The following is an 18,184-nucleotide window of genomic DNA, read 5'->3' on the forward strand; positions in this document are numbered from 1 at the left end:
ACCACAGTATAATCTCATGCTTGAAATTTATTTAAAATAACTATTAAAAATAACTTGTAGCAAAGCCCCTATACCAAAACTCCAGAAAAATATGCTGCATTTTATATAATTTTATACTTTTTATGTTGTATTGCTAAATTTTAAGATCTTGAAATAGAAGGCAGATTGCCCGCAAATACATTAGATAAATAAAAAAACAGTTTCTTTAATTCAATAGATGTAGATTGAAATAAGACAGATAAACCTTTGGTGTTCCGTTCTGTGATTCAGTCATGGCTTCAGGAAATTTATTGCATGTTTTATTCACAGCATCAAAGAAAACCATCAGCTTATAAAAATAAAACACACCAGTCAGAAAATATATCATAAGCAGTAAAACAATATACATTTCCATATAATTTCCCATATACACAGTGTGACAGTATCCCCCATTTAAATGATAAATATGTTTTTAGTCTCCCATTTCTCAGACATAAACACTATGATAAGAAAAGGCAACATGCAGGTGATAGCAGCACATTTAAAACACAAACAAATCAAAGGGGAACACCGAACACTGAAACAAACGGAGATCATTTAGCTTTAAACTCCAGAAAAAAAATGTCAGAGGCAGTGCTCAACTTTAACCACTGAATTTAAAAAAAGTGATTAAAAAAAACACTTGAACAGGTGTTATACTGGGACTTACAGAACAAGGAACATTATTTTTACCCCTTTTTTTTGAAACACCTTAGATATAATCAACATAAGAATCTTTACTTACAAGCAAATCTGAAAGGCATCAACTTGTTTATGATGTTGTAATTCATTGTAGCAGCCACAAGAGGTCAGCTTCGGGTTTAAACATCATCTCTAACATTCAACAACAGTGTTTGGGTGAATGAGCTATGCTGAGAACATCATGAATATTTCATTTGTAGAATGAAAATCTTTATTTTATTCCTCCTTTGTGAATTAAAAGTATATCAAATTAGTACATTAGAATTAAATAAATATGTAAACATACCTTTTTTTGTACAAGACTGTTTCCAACATCAACAAATCAAAGCTATAGCCATTTGTTTTCTGTATAAAAGAATTTAAAGTGCATTTCCCAGTTGTCGTGATCCTGTCAGTTTCATTTGTATGACCTAAATTCTTCATTTTTCTTTAGAAATACTGTTGTCATTATGTTGGTACTGCCACAGAGCAAGACATTCAACTTGCTTATCAGGAAATAGTTTTCAAGGTCCTTATGATACTAAATAGTTTCTTGTACTTTTAAAATACTAACTTTGGCAGACATGAGTGGACACAAACAGGTCAATATGACACAGCCTAGTAACATTATGCCTCCCTGCTTGAACCTGCTTTATCATGGACAAATCTTACAACATCAAAAATATTTTTAAAAAATAACAGCCATAATGTGTAAGCCACGAGGATGGCGTAACTGTATTTTTTCCTCATATCTCTTTTTATAAGAAAAAAACATTGGGGAATCAACATGAGTAGTTATTTCAGCTAAAGAAAATCCAGAGGCCAATTGTTGCAGCTGTGAAGATTTTATAAATATCAGATGATGTGAAATGTCTTTTTAAAATGCTGTAGGAGATTTGTTTGAAGAAAGAGGGCCGGAAATTAGAGTAGTGGAGGAATTAGACAGAGGTCCGGAGTCTGGCTGCAGTGGGTATGAGAAAGCAGAGAAAGGGGCTGTGGATTCAGGGGTGAATTGGATAATGGAATTATAGAACCTTCTGGAGAATAGCATTGGGCACTTCCAGTGTCTCGTCCTTCACAAGGACAATGTCATAAGAGTCCATGTATTTGTCAAGGTGCTCTTCTACCTGCAGAAATAGCAAAAAACTTGTAAATAAAGCACATTGCTCGATCAACACAAAGCACAAACGACCACTTCAAAGCCTTTCTGGTAAATTTAAGACAGCTGTATTTCAAAAGCAAATCTTGTCAGATCAGGATTGGATTATCCCACATTAAATACAGATACTTTACATCTTTGATTTCTTTCTTCCACTATAAAAAATGGCAAAAATACAACAATAAGAACCAAAGACTTAAAACCCTGATTTAAAACCATACAAAAGGTGAAAAACAAAGTGTCAATTTTAAAATGATTAACGGAAGATGTAATGTGAACAAAGACATGCAAGGTCATTTCAATGTAAAGCAATGGAGGAAATAAATGTATTTCAGTTTAACATTTTTTTCTGACAAAATGGAGAAGAGAATAAATTCCTGGCAAATCAAATGTTTTTCAAACTGTTTTTTTCTACACAACACAAGACTTGAAAAATTGATAGAAGTAAAATATTGTACTTTCACAGACTTTTCAAGAGTGCACAGGAACTATTTTCTGGTCTAGAAAAGACATATACTGTCTCAGCACAAGCTTTTTGCCACATAAAACATGTCTAGGATTATAGGGAAATAGAATTTCTTTAAAAAAAAAAATAAAAAAAAAGGAGACCTGAATATTTGAAATATTAATGGCTTTACCTTGTCATTGAGGAAGCCGACCTTGAGCATGTTCTCCACATTGGGAGCACCGTCGGCCATGGTGAGGTCTCCCAGCGAGTCTCCCAGCAGGATGATGTTACTGTAATCCCTCAGCTGTTTGAAGTAGTCAGTGTTCCGCAGTGCACCTTCGTGTTTGTTGTACACATGGATCAGCTCACCTTTGAATCCCTTTAGCACCCCCTGCAGGACAAAAAGATCCATCACTTGTATTCAGAGTTGACAGAACTCAGATAATTTCTGAATGGTGAATGCACCAAGCTGTTTCAGTACATCAGCTGTTCATTCAGATTGCAACAGAGAGGTAGACTTTGGCAGGTACTGCATATTTCACCTTTTCTCTCAAAGCAGTTTTGTATTTAATGAGGAGAGGACTTTCACAAAACATGAATTCACACCCACATTGGAGACATTTTTTTAAATAACAGGGCATGAACTCATTCTGAGTATACTTCAGTACCACCAGAAAGAATATATGACAGCAGAGTTTCTGTTTCTCATCCTTTTGAACTTTCAACCTCTCTCACTTTGGAAATTGATGAAATTGGAAATGTTGGCAGCATTTTGTAAAGCCCAGCATTACTGTAAAAGTCTACATTTTCTTGGATATACACACAGAGACTGATGTCTATTAGTGACGCTAACAGTGCTAATTGAACTAATCACTCATTTTTAAATAGTGAAACCCTGTTTTACAGCAACTGCTATCTCAAACATCATTATGTTCTCACTATGAATAATTGCTGAGCGTGTACAGTAGCCTAGAAGGAAATATTTTTAAGACAATCAATTATCGTTTGTGTTAAAAATTCAAAACTGGCTCCTTCTCATTAAGAGGAGCTAGTTGAGGTGGCTCGAGCATCAGGTTAGGATGCCTCCTGGATGCCTCCCTGGTGAGGTGCTCCAGGCATATGCCACAAGAAGGAGGCCCCAGGGAAGACCCAGGACACATTAGAGGGACTATGTTTCTTAGCTGGCCTGGGAATACCTTGGGATTCCCCGGAGGGCAGCCCAGGTGGCTGGGGAGAGGGAAGTCTGGGCCTCCCTTCTTACCCTGCTATCCCCGCATCCCAACCCCAGATAAGCAGAAAAAGATGAATGGATGGATGAAAACTGGTAGAGACCAGTACTGGCTAAGCTCTACAAAACTAGTGAATGGAAATTAGCATAGATTTGTTGTTTCTATTGTTGGCTCGTTAATTTATATATTTATATGTTTATATATAAATATGTGTGTTTTTTGTACAGAATACTTATTTTACCTGCACCAGTAACACTTGGATGTATGTATATGTATATATACATATAGATATTTATGTATACTTTGGCAGCCAAGCAACAACGTTTTGTTACCAAATGTGGAATGACAATAAAGTAAGTCTAAGTTTATAAATATGCGATTGGTGTATTTCTTCTTATGTTTAGCTGTTTAATGTGCCAGTAACGTAGAAAAAAGATGACTTACTTTGTCATCAAAGTCCATGAAGTTAGAGACGACCTTCATATTGGGGTGGTAAACGCGAGCCTGGCTGATGACTTCCTCCAGCACATCCCCCAGACCCGCAGAGAAAATGAACACAGGCACGTTGTGCTGATGCAGCCGATCAAAGAACTGCTCATATCCGTCTCTGCAACAAAACAAGCAATCAGTTTATCCTGCTGTCTGACTAAGTAAACAAATCCACATAGAGGTCTCATACATTGACTTCATCTGATCCTCTGGAGTTACCTGAGGACTAGGTCAGACTCCCTCACTACCTCCGGCAGTTTGTGCTTCTCTAACCGCTGCTCAACAAGCAGCGAGTGGGACTTAAAATACCTGGAAACAAACACATCTTTAGGAAAGTCCAACTGTAGGAGCTGCAAATCACAGGTCACATGATTTGGAGGCGCCTGAATTACCATTCCACCATAAAAGGGTATTTCTCTTCCATACTCAGGTGAGGGTCAATCTCAATGGGATAATATTTATGCTTCAGCTGCAGCAGCTTCTGCCTGCACTCCTCTGTCACTAGTTTGCAGTTATCAATAACATCTGTGCAGAAAAAAGATAATATTAATAATATAATATGTGTTTCCAGCCTGATTCCAATGAAGGTGTAGCATTTGTATGTATTACCTCGAAATGTAATACTTACTGTGCAAAGTCGGACAGCGTTTTCCATTGACAGCAAATTTGCTTATTGTCATGTCAAAGTCTGTGATGACCTAAAATGTTCAAAAATCATTTTACTTATCAGAAGTTTGGAGAGGAGTTTGATAAAACAGGCATCAGAAGAGAAAACCGTGTCTGTCCAAAGACTCTAAGAACAATTCAGCAATGCTTCAAAGGAGAAGGGGTAGTAAGTTGGAGCAAATATCAAGATTTGATGATGTACCTGGAGTTTGGAAGCTCCTCCTTTAATGAGGCCACAGATGATCTGCTCCACCCTCTCAGGGTCTCTCATGTGCACCGTGGGTTTCTCAAACTGAGGCATCTGGAGTTAAACACAGAAAAAAAGACAGAAATGGGAATAAAATTTAATAGAGCAAAGAGTTTTGTCAAATAAAAGAACAGTTGAAAAAATAAAATAAAAAACATAATAAAAACTGAGTAAAAAAAACCCCATAGGCAACCACATTCTATATACAATATGCCTGACGGGAAAAATACAAAAAATAAACAAATGAATTCATAAATGTAGTGATTTAAATATATTGGGACCAGAACAAAAACCCATTCCTTTAACAAGAAAATCAAAAATTAAGATGCAGATGAGGAATCAGAGGAGTAATGTACTTGGACTGACTTGTACCAACATTAACTGTGATCTACATTTGCTTTAAGAGGAGTGGCAGATGGCATAGAGACTACATGTTGTCTCTTGTCATTTTGTATACCAATTTTTGAATTCTTATATATAGGCTGCAGAAAATTAACATCATGTTCCTCATTTCAGACATGATACCAGAATAAGTACAATGGGGTTCTTGGCTTTCTAACAGAAATCTTGTGACTGTGGATGCAGAAATGAGCAAAATAAATCCTGCTGGTCTCAGTTTAGTTTGAGACCAGATATCCACTGCAAGCTAATTTATTTCTCAAAAGAATAAATGCTTGTTGGCAAACTTACATTTAGTTTCAATATAACTCTTAATTGTTTAGTTAAGACTGGAGATACACCCAAAACAACCAACCCGCCCAAGAACACAGCTTCAACTTATGCAATCAGAACTAGACTTTCTAACATCTCATATATCACTCTGATCCTTCAGACACATGATACTCAGAACATAAGCTATAAATAACCATGAAGTTTTTGGGGGTTTTTTTCCAACTAAGATGTCACGTAGAGAAACAAAGCAAGCAGAGTCAAAACAACTATAAAAGTTATTTTTTGCTGAGAGTCAAATGCATTTGCCATACTACTCGTCTAATTTCATGTTAGTTTACAGCCTTATAAAAATTGTAGTTTAAAAACTCTTTAGAGGGCAGGCTTTGCGGTTGGATAGAGTTCAAAGCATCGCTTGTAGAAACATGACAACAGTAATTACAGACAAATTGCCACTATTTTGCAAAATGTTTATGATATTATACACATTTCTCTGCATTTTGTATATATTATCTCCTATGCAACATCGGATTTTAGCAATGTAGATTACCAAATTAATGACTCCCTTTTAATTTTCTTGATACCAGTATCAGTACTCTAAGAAACAAGCACAGGTATTTCAGTAAGCAAACAAGCTGCATACCGGCACATACAAGCTTACCTCTGGTCTGTTGTTGTTGCAGGAACAAGAGTGAAGAAAAGATTGTGTGTTTGCGCAGGGTTTATATACCCACAGAAACAGGCGGGAAGAAAAAGGGGGAGGGGAATGTTGACCAAAACTGATTAGACAATGTAACCCCTCCCCAGCCCACAGGCTCAAACACACAAACACACTGACACTTCTAGTTCACACACACACAAAGTCCACAAATGCAGGGGACGACAAACAGATGTGGTAATGGGCCAGCAGTGTTAGACTTTTTCCAGTAGTGTGACCTCTAACCTTTAAATTCAATTAGAGGGGGAAACCTTGCTTTCAGAAGTACGCCTGCTGAATACTCATATTTCTAACACACAATCTACTCCACACACACACGCAATAAATAGCCTAAAGCCACATTAGAGGTCATAAGGGTTAAGTTACTGGGTCTGACCAAACACTGGTCCAGAAGGAGCGCATGCAGGGTTTCCTCCCACTGAAGGAAAGGCCTACAGGACCATGAGACCCCTCTGTCAGGGAGTCTTGCCAACTCCTGATAATTTCAACTGCAGAAATGTTCCCTGATTTCAAAACTTTGCCTGAAGTGGTGCTTCGAATTCCAGTCTCCAGTGTGCCAGCATAGTGACCATCCTCCAAATCAACTTTAAAACCTCGAGATATTTGATTAAACACAAGCAGGTGTGCAATTCATTCATACCAGGACTAAGTTGTGAGACTGTGAGTTCAGGCCATAGCAAGGCCTGAACTCACAGTCATACAACTATGAGTGCTCATAGTTTATGAGCACTCATTTTATTTCATTGTTTATATGTAATTATTAGAGCTTCAGTCAGTTTTTTATGTGTGAGGGACCAAAGTGTTTTTTTTCTGTTCAGCTTAAATCATATAAAAATTTTATTTTAAAAATTGATGAATAAAAATAGATTATGACAGAATTTTTGTGATACTTTAAAGAGTTTTGTCTTTCTGTTGCGGCTTTAATATGCAGAGATGCAGTATCAGTGCATTTCTCAACATGTCTGAGACTCAGATCATTGAACATGTTAATCTGTTTTATCTCAAGTAGCTGAGAGAACAGGCAAACGCCAGATCAGTAGAAGAACAAAGAGATGTTGTAGTGTCTGGTTCGTAAGACTTTGGATACAGTCAGTGTTATTGTGAACAGTTGACATAATAATGACACAAACCTGTGTGTCAAGCTCAAAGAAGGTCTGTGTGCTAAATTCGGCACCCTTGATGTAATACTAATAATAATCAATTGTATTTATAATGCACTTTATATCTCAAATTGAAATCTCAAAGCACACATTCACACACGGATAATGGCAAGCTACTGAATGCCAACCCTGGGTCAGGCTGACAGCAAGGCGATCCACTGATTACAAGGAAAACTCTTACTGCCATACCACCATCTCCACACCTTATCACCACCACATCGTTCCCAAGTAATTTATGGTCAGTATTAGTTACATTCAATTTCTAGAAGCTTCTAAAATCAACTTGTGTTTTAATTCCTACACAAAATCAGAATTGAGCAAAAATTTTACTTGGCAGACTTTATTTATTGCAATGTAAATACTGCAAAAATGCTGCTCCTCTGCTTTCTGAGACTTTGGGGCTCCCATGACCAACATTCTGAAAGAAACTCTGGTCAAAAGTTTAGATGAGTTACACTTGTTGGACAACAGCCAACAATACGAGAGTATATAAATGCTCTGAGGGAAACCTAATTAAACATGAAGCAATCATTTCTACAAACCTGTCCATCAGAACAAACAGTTCTACTTATTTCTATGAAATCATAATGTTCAGTTACATTCATCATTCATTTATCAAATGTAATCATCTCTTCAGTTCACAGAATGAACAATCTTTCAGTCACTTTTTAAATAACATTACATCAGATGTTTGACTGAAGACTGACAACAAAGTTTGTTGCATTTTTAGCAGCTTCTTCAACTATTTATCCTACAGCTTTGATTAACTGGGTCCACTAATTCAATCTCTAAATTTGAATTATTGTTTTAATACAATAAAGTCAGGTATAGGCAGGAAATAGTAAGTCACATACAGCACAAGCAGGAGGCTGATATAAAGTATGTAACTTATAGGTGTATGTTTCCTGGAGTCAGGATCTGGTCTGTAATCACCTCCTGACTGAAGGAATGTACAAAATTTAGCTCTGCATTTTCAAATGATAGATTGTCTGATTTCTCATCCAAAAATCATATCCTGCAGATTTCTGGGAACACGTGGCTAGATTTCAACTTGAACCTTGAACGCTTTCCACTATCAGTGTCTTGAAAAACAGTTTTTCTTGTACTATAGGAAATGGAATTATACGAAGTACAAGGATAGTGACTAAAGTGTATAAAAGTATTTTCAGTACGTGGAATTACAGGGGAATCCTGACACATCTGGCAGACAAATTAAATTGTCAAACCTCAAATACAGCCAAAAAACAAACCCCTGTTTCTTCCTTGCGTTCAACTAACCAAATGTGACACCTGAGCAAATGATAACCTCTGTTTGCTCAGAGCCAGCATAAATGTGACTACAAAATAGTCGATTGTCTGGCACCAAACTTCTGTCAGCAGCAACAATCTGGACCCGCTGGACTATGGAAAGAAAACAGTTATCAATCAGCATGGGGGTGGAGGGAATGGGGTCACTAGTTTCAAGATATGCCAGGAGTATAAGAACGTACATTTTTGAACCACTAATGTTTTGTCTGTGGTTTGAAGTCCATGAGATAAAGTGACCAGAGTTGCTTTCTGAGACTAAGAAAACAGAATAATTAAGTATTGCTGCAAATTGACAGTCAGCTGGTTGAAGAAAGTCTTTCAACCAGCTAACTGGCCATCTCTAGGGTAAAACACTTTTGCTTCTCTTTAAGGCATGACAAATTTAAATATTTTGAGATTTAACCATGGCCACAAAAAGCAGTCAGTGTGAAAACTAAAGAAACCAAAATCTATTATATTAAGCTCATACGGTTTTAAACTGATATCCCATGAGAAGAACAACCCCTAAGCAGCCAATTGCAAACTATAACTACATGAGCAGATGGATTGAATAATTCAGCTGTTATTAAGTCACATAGCAGTAAACAAATGTTATTTCTTTAGTAGTGGTAGAACAGGATAAGTATTGTTTATTTTCTAGTATAAGTAAAATAATAATGTTACACTGTAAATTTCTTGATATGTTAACTAGAGAGTCTTAAAGTTATGAAACAATCAAGAGTAAGTTTAACAAAAAAGTTGAGTTTTCTATAAGAAAATATTAAAATTATCGTCTTTGCAAAAATAATTTAGTGAATTCATAAGAATCATTTAGTTGTATTTTGTATGATTATTTCTGGCCAATCTGCTTGGCTTTTAAAGCAAAAACATACCTTCAGATATTGGCAAAGACAACATCACAAACATTACTAAAGGTTACACTGGCAATCAAGAAGTACTGTGTCAATAATCATTCGACTTCAAGATCATTATAAAAAAAAAGACAAGGACGCCTATAGAATGAGGTTCAAACATTGTTTGCCATGGGAGATGGATGTATTGGTTTAATGCTTAATTGAACACAGGATTTTTCAAACTTGTTTGAAAACTAATCTGACTGTCACAGCAAGAAACCTAAAAATGGTGCTAATAAATCGAAATGACTTTAAAAGCACTGAAGGCGACTGATCAGTTATCGTAAAAAACAAAAAACTTGCCACCCCAGTCGTGGAATAAAATCTGATAAATGGCTGTTGGACCAAAGGTTACAGAGTGTCAGACTGCTGTGGACACAACCTGAGGGATGACTAACCTCAGGACTGTGGCTTTAATCAGATCCACCTTTGACATACAACTGTGCGTTTACTGATAGGGCTGCAAATTTTGCTGTCCACACCTTTTCTCCTAAAAGCACTACATCATCGAATAATGCTGCTGCAGCATCTGCATTTTACTACTATTCGCAGTATCGAGCAGGTGATCTCACTAAAAACCTTAAAACTCTAAAAATGGATTCTATTGATACCCTAAGATTAGAGATGCATTTTTTTTACTTTCTTTTAAACATATATATGCAATGTTTTTACAAAATAGGAAGACAAAGTCTCTTGCTCGGAGACACAGCCTGAGTGAAGAAACTGACTCTGTGGCAGCCATTTTTTGCAAAGGTAAAAGTCTACACAGTTTGTGTGCAGAATGTCTAGAGTCTGCAAAGATTTTGGCCAGCAACACTTGTGACAACAATATATTTTAAATGGCTTGCATTCACACATTGCGTACCAGTTACATACAGACTAGTCATATTTAATAAATCTGAATATGCGTTCAGATAAGATAAGGGTTTGTCAGATTAAAGATAAGTTTTGAAAATAAAAAACTTTTATGTAGGTATTAAACAACCTTTTTTTATTAACCCCACAAGTCTATTATTTTTTAATGGGCTTATGTAATATTCTAATTTTAAATGTCATGTTTCCATTACCAACAAGTGAAAAATCCTCATAATTAACAGAAGCAAAGGCTTCCACACTATGTAATGTGTTTTACTTAATAATGAAGTTCCTATAGCAAATGAGATTTTCAGTAATATTCAAATTTATTGACTGGTTTTGTTTTTTAGCTAGTTGGACTCATTCAGTTCTTTATCAATACACCTGATACAGATTTTAGAGACCAAAACACAATAACTCAGGTTAGTTCACAAAATAAAAGGGTTGAAAAATTGCAGTTTATTTGAAACTGATGTCACTGTATAACAATTTCTTATGTTATGATGTAGCCCTATTACATCTACTACCGATACAACTTTTGCAACAATACATATTGATAAAACTGTCTTGCATTTTCAATTATTACTTGAGCACAAAAAATATTTATCAGTATTGTTAATTATGTCTCCATCTATCTTCCAGTCAAGTTATGTTCCCATAACACTCTAAACTAGATGTTTGGCCCCATTCTGTCTCTTGCCTAAGTTATAAAATTAACATTAAATAAATATTCCACAGAACTGATCAGTCAAGCATGTGTGATATCAGCATCCCAGTAAATATATAATTATGATGAAATATGCTTAGCTGTGCCCACATTGGTAGCTGCAATGTTTGTGATAATGAAACCCATATGTTTCTAATGATAAAGCATTCTGGAGAAAATATGTTGGTGAAACCTCAGGAAAACTATACCCACCCCTTTGAAGCTTCAAATGATAAAAACAAGCAGCATTACTCAAATCCTTATTAATTCATGCTTGCCAAAAGTGACTAGTAGTACTTTTCAAATTCTCTCTGTCAGATCTGACTTTGGTGCGCGTGTCGATATTAGAAAGGTTTTGATGAACAATAGGAGAAAAAATAGCAAAGAGGTTTTGAATTTTTTTAAAATATTCTTTTAATGTTTCCTGATTTTAAACATTTTCCAAACCAATCTTTAAATCAGTCTTGCCTGTTTTTGACAACTACAGAACATTCAGTTTTGCAGATACTGTTTTATCAGTATTTATTACCAGAACAGCATGTTTCTTCTTATAACCTCTATATAGTAGGAGTGAAGAACATAATGCTATGATTCACAACAGTGCAATCAGTAAGACTAAATCCCAAGACCGTAGGGGAAAGTTTATGTCCATCTCTAAAGAACAACAATGCCAAGCAGAAAGATATTGAAGATGTAAAGAAGGAAATTTTACTATGTTCTGCCCTCCAGAGGTCAACAGAGCAAAACACACTTTAAAACAAGCATTAAAACAACCTAAATGAATCTGCATCCAGGTTACAAGTATTAAAAGCTAAAGAAGCATTGTATTCCTGTTTGAGATAATATTAAGACATGCTATTACAGCGGCTGACTAAAGCTTCCTTTTACTGTAACCACATTGGTAGCTGCTATGTTTGTGATAATGATGGCCATCTGTCACTTATAACAAAAACAACCAGCACGGATGAGGATTTAGTAAATGAACTGAACTTTTATTTTAAAAAAATGTATGTTTTCAGCTTTGTGCCAAAAAAACCCTTCTGAGTTGCAAATACACTCAATTCACATGGTTTGTATCTGGGTATGACTGAGAATGCACTGGCTTTTTGTAAGCATTTTAACACATGACTTTAAATAGTATTTTAAAAAAGGGAGTAGTCAGCAGCATGATCATAATGTTAAAAAGATTATCTTGAAACTTGATTCAGAATGCGGTGCCATGCTGTCATCACCTTTATTCATCTATAATCTAATCATAATAAAAGTTTACAGTGCGAGTCAGACCAAAATTCAAGGGAGGAAATGTAAGTGCAGTTAAACAATATTAATAATTTTTCACTCTACTTTGTTCATCTGGAGGAGATCATAACTGTAGAAAAATGAGGAATAGTATAATAAACTTTAAAATATTACAAATGAGTTAAAGGTGTTTATAGTACAGATTTTTCCTTCAGATAAATAAATTGGTTAACCAACAATTTAAAAAAAAAGGTCAGTTTGTTGGTACAAATGTTAAAACTCAATGAATGTAAATATATTCAAAAGTTTAATAATCTATCTATCTATGGAAACAGATAGCAGACTTTTTCCACATTTACTTTTTCCATACCGTTTTCTCAAAATAAAGAGTTGCTTTTTCTTGAGATAATGAGAAGCCTAAATGCAGAAACCAAATTTTCCAAGACTAACTTATCTCAAGAAAACTATCAGGAAAAGGTTTATGCAGAAACCTCTCAGTTTTTGTGTCTACCTGAAAGCTAGATTTACAAATAATTTTCATTTAACAGGTGCAATTAAATTGTCTTTAGGTTCGATATTATCAATGATTTCTCTCCACTCTGCAGAATGGAGAGAAATCAACACAAGCGTACATTAAAATACTTTAAATACACATCCCTGATGTAATGCATTAGTTGATATCCTTTTTTGATATGGTTTAAAAAAAATTTATGTTTAAAAATGAATTTTTAAACATAACTTTTACATCCTTTTTTTATAAACAATTCCATAGCACATTTGTTTCGGTAAACTTGAGCTATGGAGGTGGAATCTGTGGGTAAGCAGACAAACATAAGAAAAACACCCACGGATATAAAACATATTCTCTTTGACAGATCTTTGTGTGTGTTTTGCTGATATATAAACTTGTTTCAGTCCGGATGTTTTTGCTTACCGACAGCAGCAGGAAACATTAACAGTAGAGGGTAACAAGTTTCCACGCTGTGGATCACAGTGGGAAACTGTCTCTGTCAGGCAGCCAGTCGCTACTACGTCCCAGTTTAATTTCCTTACCAGAAGACTGGATTAGTAGAATAGGAGAGTCAACAGAGAAAAGCTTGTTGGCCTGTAATTTGGCTTTTATTCTGTGTCCATTTTAACCTTCCAGCTTTCTGAATAAAAGTGAATCTTATTAGGATAGAAAAAGTAAGACAGTGTTATGTGAGAAATCTAGTTTGATTCTCAATGGAAATTTGGCAAAGCTGGAAAAAGTATTGTGACAAAGTATTGTGTTATGGTTTATTTTCACTTCACCTTAACTGATGCTGTGTTGGTATTCTTTATGCAAAATAAGACAGGATGATGTTGCTACTGTTTTTTGTTTTGGTTTGTTTATGGGTTTTTTGCCATTTTAAGTTAAAAGGCTATACTGCTACGTGTATGTTATTGCTCTTATTTTATATTGTGTGTCTATTTGAACTTATTCAACTTAATATTGTTGCACATGTGCGAACCCAGAAAAAAGTCTGGCTCTGTTTAATAATATTTGTATGCAGCTATATAGTGCTTAACTGAACTTGAAATAATTTCAGGGTTGTTTATGCCGTTTCCATGTGAATGCAGTGCAAGTTTGTGTTGCAGAAGCTTGCATAACCTGAAGGAAGCCTGGTCAAGCGAACACAGCGGCACAAAGCTGTTTTCAGGGCAATGAGAAGTTGGTAGAGAGCTGAACTGACCAAGAGCTCAGCTGCTAAGACTTTGAGGTTAAAGTAAAAAAGCGTGCAGGTCCTTCTGTCCGGTAAAAACTGGCTGGTGACCTCTAAACAACAGATTCCGTTTTAGGGGACCAGCTGCGCAGGCGCAGTGCATCAACCAAGTTAAAATGCGCGAAGATAAAAAATAAGCGCGAGGTTTTCTTTCCGTTCATAATCTTTATAATAAATGTCGCCATCTAGCCTGGGTAATATTCCAATCTAAATGTAGTAGAGCTTTATTTTGAAGCCCACATATCCTACTTCCTGTTTCATATCAACGTTAGGCTACTTAACAGCGCAGTTAGAGAGTACTTTAACTCACCATCTCTATGATCTTCGTTTTCTTCCCAGCTCGCTTCTTCTTTGCTACGATGTACTGGGCCAGCGCCACACCGCCGAACACGACACAGACACTAGCGCTGGCTGCGGCTCCGACCTTCACCATGGCCGTCCTGTCCATGACGGTCCGGTGCGCTGCCGCTCACCAGCTCTCCGCACGAAAAGTCCCGTCCTCCTCCGATTAACAACGGGCGCCTTCCTACTGGTGCTGCTCACACACAGAACCAAAGATCGTCTATGCAGAAAGAGACTGGTTGCTCTCACTTATGATAAGCTGTAATTATATAAACAACATATAAACTACTACATTCTCAAAATCTTTCAGGGTCAAAGATGCCACAATGAACAAATAAATAATCTGTCAAATAAAAATGTATGGCCGCTTAAAGAAAAAAAAAAATATATATATATATATATATATGGGGGGGCGTGTGTATATATATGCAGTCTTATTTAACAAATTGAAATGTAACTAAAAAGTTAATTTGTAAATTGAAACATGGTGGGTTGGTTTTCAAACATTTTTTTTTCAAAGGATAATTTCTAAAAAGTGAACATAACACTTGCTTAAATGCTGTTTTCAAAAGCTAAATCTTGACAAACTAATCTTAATCTTGAGGCTTTTGAGGTTTTTTTCTTCTTTTTTATTAATTAACATCATGTAGGCCTGCTGCATTGCCTGTTCACACAGAATGCGAATCAGTTAATGACATGGCAGCATTACAACCAAAGTAGGTTACATTAATTATGTTTTTGCTTTATTGGGGAAAAACCTTTTATCTTTTTACCTGACAGAAAACAATGGCTAAGCAAGTAACTATGTAGCCACAGGCTAGAATATTTCTGAAAGTGCAGTCCATGGCAAAACATGCTGTGTATTCAGAGATGTAATCTTTATTTCTACTTGGCTAACACTAACACATAAGGTTGAAATAAAGTAACAAAGCACATGTTCTATCTAATGTATTAAAGTGTAACTGTTTTAGGCTTAATATCTACTTTTCATCATTTTATACTTCTCAGCATTCTAGACAACAGCCATATATGAGCAAAGACAAACGTGAAAAAGAGTTCATGTTTGTGAAAATGAATTAGCCCGCTGAGTGCATACTCATCGTCTGAGCAAAGTTTTACAACATATTTTGCATAACAGCCAGGCAAATAGCTATTTTCCCCTCTAGTATTCTTCTGTTTTAATCAAATGTGCAGAAATTCAAAAGAAATCTCCCATCTAAAAGATGTATTAAAGTGTACAGCCTGGTTTTATAATAAAATACAAATATATATATGAACACATAACGCCTTGTATGAGGGAGATCCATCATGTTTTGGGGAGGAAATGTTTTCATTTTTAATGCAGTTAGTAAATAGCATGTTTACTAACTGCATTAGTCATGGTCTTTCTCTAATTAAAAAAATGTGCTTTAAGTAGGCATGCTGAACCTGCTGCAAGTTCTCTTAAAGAAAGGACAGTAACAGAAACAGCCTAAACAGTAGATGCAAAGGGAAACTGAAATATCTCCTTTTGATACGAAAATGACTAAGGAGCAGCTGCAGATTCAAGCTTGGAAAGATGTAATTGGGAGATGGAATTAGGCAAATGTTCCTGTCTCTTAAAAGCTCAAGTGTACAGTTTGACCTTATGAAATTACCTTTAAACTTTTTTAAAAGTAATTTAGATTTTAAAATAAATATCCATTCATCTGTATGTGTACCTATAGAAAAGAAGGTTCTTGATTGTGCTACCCATTGCTTATTTTGTTTTGTTGGGCCCAATTCTTCTGTCATACATCGATCTTTGGGAATTTTAAACAACACTTGCAATTAAGGCCTCCCTAAACTGCAAGTGTATTTTTTGGTATAATTTTTTGCTCAGTTAGACTTTGCATTTGAATCATTTGTGGTTGGTAGAAGAATAGTATATAAGTATTGTAAGCAGTATTGTTGCTGCAACAGAGAACAAAAAACAAGAAAATTGTCATAGACTTTGCATCAATGACAATTTGTGTTTGATGGCCAAATCCATGGCCACGCTCCTTTGTCGGTAACTCTATTTATGCACAATTTATTTTTTCATACAAACACAACACTTTAGTTTCAATAAAAACATTTATTAGTTGATTTGGATACATTTGTTCTATTTGTTAGCACGCACATTTAGTTAACATATGTATTTATATTAACTTAAAGTTAATTTTGTTTGCTTAAGATTAATTCTTTATTTTCCTGCCGGTACTTACCTGCCTTGGAGTTGCCTGGCAACAGATGGGGCCCAGGGCTCAGCAGGCTTAAATGCTGATTGGACTGCACCACTAGTTCCTGCTAGCAGGGGGAATTTGTAGTTTCTTTGTTTAGATAAGTTTTGTATTTAAGTACCGTAAATATTAATATTTAAAGTTTAATATATTTGATTTTCATTTTGAGTCTTTAGTTTAGCAAAACTTAGCTGTACTGTTATTTGTTTTTGTGTTATTTGTAATTGAATTCTGTTTAGTTACCCCTATTGTGTCTTATGAACTCAGTTTATCTTTTGTCATTTATAATCTTTGGGTTAAAATAAAATAAAACCCAATTTTTCTAATATATCCTGTGAATCCTCCTGCTTTTAACTCGGCCCATAACAATGTTGTTTATAGTTCTTAACTGCTGGAAAAATGAGGAGTGAGATCTTGGTAGTCGTGATCTTGATGGTGGTCACAAAACTAGAAGCAAATAGAGTAAGATGCTGGCTAATCCTTTCTTACTTTCTTTTAAGTCTCCAAGTACTGACTTTGATTTCATTTTACAATTGGTTAAAAAATGTACTGCTGAAAAGTGTTCATTGGACACATCTCATGTGTTCCATTATTCCATTTACAGTTTCAGTTTAGAGATATACGTAATATCTTTTAAAACAAAGTGCAATGGGAAGTTTAGTTATAAGCAGTTTGCATGCCATCCTATATTTCAATTAACCTGTAATAAAGGGAGATTTTGCATAATAGCCATCCCTCTTAGCTGTCTCACACTGGTTTTCCTCAGACAGATAAGTATGACAAACTACATGCAAATATCATACATACATGAAGTTTGACCATATCACCAATATATAAACAATGTATTACTTTATTCTATCCATCAGTACAAAAGACAATTCTCACAGCAGCAGAATGAGAACCACCTCCGTACAGCTAGAAAATAAACTAAAGTTAAATGTATTAAATAAAAGTGGAACCTGAAAAATAACTCATCTTGAGGGCAGAACTCGTATATATACCCTCTGTATCTTGCACCGATGTTCTCAAGTGAAAAACCAACGAGTGTTAATCTCATTCTGAGGGCTGACTCATTCAAATAAGTCTGGGAAACAGTGGCAGGACTATTCAGGTGGATTATAGCTCCCTCACTTCCTCAGCAGACGTCCACTATTTTACTGGAGGTAAGATTCTTCAGAGCTTTATTGGATTAAAAATGACAGTGTTAAATAGTAACTGAGAACAAGGTGCTAACACAATGAATCAGTATATAATGTCTTTGTCTAATTTAAAATGTGCTGATGTCTTTGTCAATTCAAGCTTTCCTGTTTATTTTCTGGGACTTCTTTCATTTAAGACATTAGCTTCTAAAGAATAAATAATTAAAAAAGCA

The 18,184-nt window shown here is 35.5% G+C and overlaps 1 protein-coding gene across 2 annotated transcripts; it reads right to left on the reverse strand.

Moving 5' to 3' along the window:
* Positions 1–252: 252 nt before the first annotated feature.
* Positions 253–14,771, reverse strand: nt5c3a (5'-nucleotidase, cytosolic IIIA). Of its 2 annotated transcripts, none has more exons than XM_028013204.1 (8): positions 14,541–14,771; positions 4,893–4,991; positions 4,653–4,722; positions 4,417–4,549; positions 4,244–4,333; positions 3,980–4,142; positions 2,497–2,697; positions 253–1,826 (listed from the first exon to the last, which is right to left on the reverse strand). In XM_028013204.1, the coding sequence occupies exons 1-8, from the start codon at positions 14,676–14,678 to the stop codon at positions 1,725–1,727; spliced, it is 996 nt and encodes a 331-aa protein (XP_027869005.1). In that variant the 5' UTR covers positions 14,679–14,771; the 3' UTR covers positions 253–1,724. The 2 variants fall into 2 exon arrangements, with proteins under 2 accessions (XP_027869005.1, XP_027869006.1); XM_028013205.1 differs by lacking the exon at positions 14,541–14,771 and adding an exon at positions 6,268–6,380.
* Positions 14,772–18,184: the final 3,413 nt, after the last annotated feature.

This window comes from Xiphophorus couchianus, chromosome 3 (genome assembly GCF_001444195.1).
Source record: "Xiphophorus couchianus chromosome 3, X_couchianus-1.0, whole genome shotgun sequence".
In the NCBI taxonomy this organism is placed as follows: domain Eukaryota; kingdom Metazoa; phylum Chordata; class Actinopteri; order Cyprinodontiformes; family Poeciliidae; genus Xiphophorus; species Xiphophorus couchianus.

Bases quoted from the DNA above. Each gene is read 5' to 3' on its own strand.
- nt5c3a (XM_028013204.1), bottom strand. From the start codon at position 14,678: ATGGACAGGACGGCCATGGTGAAGGTCGGAGCCGCAGCCAGCGCTAGT. The intron at 4,550-4,652 runs GTAAGTATTACA...TTTTCTGCACAG, and splicing joins ACGCTGTCCGACTTTGCACA to ATGTTATTGATAACTGCAAA. The intron at 4,334-4,416 runs GTAATTCAGGCG...GTTTGTTTCCAG, and splicing joins TACCCTTTTATGGTGGAATG to GTATTTTAAGTCCCACTCGC.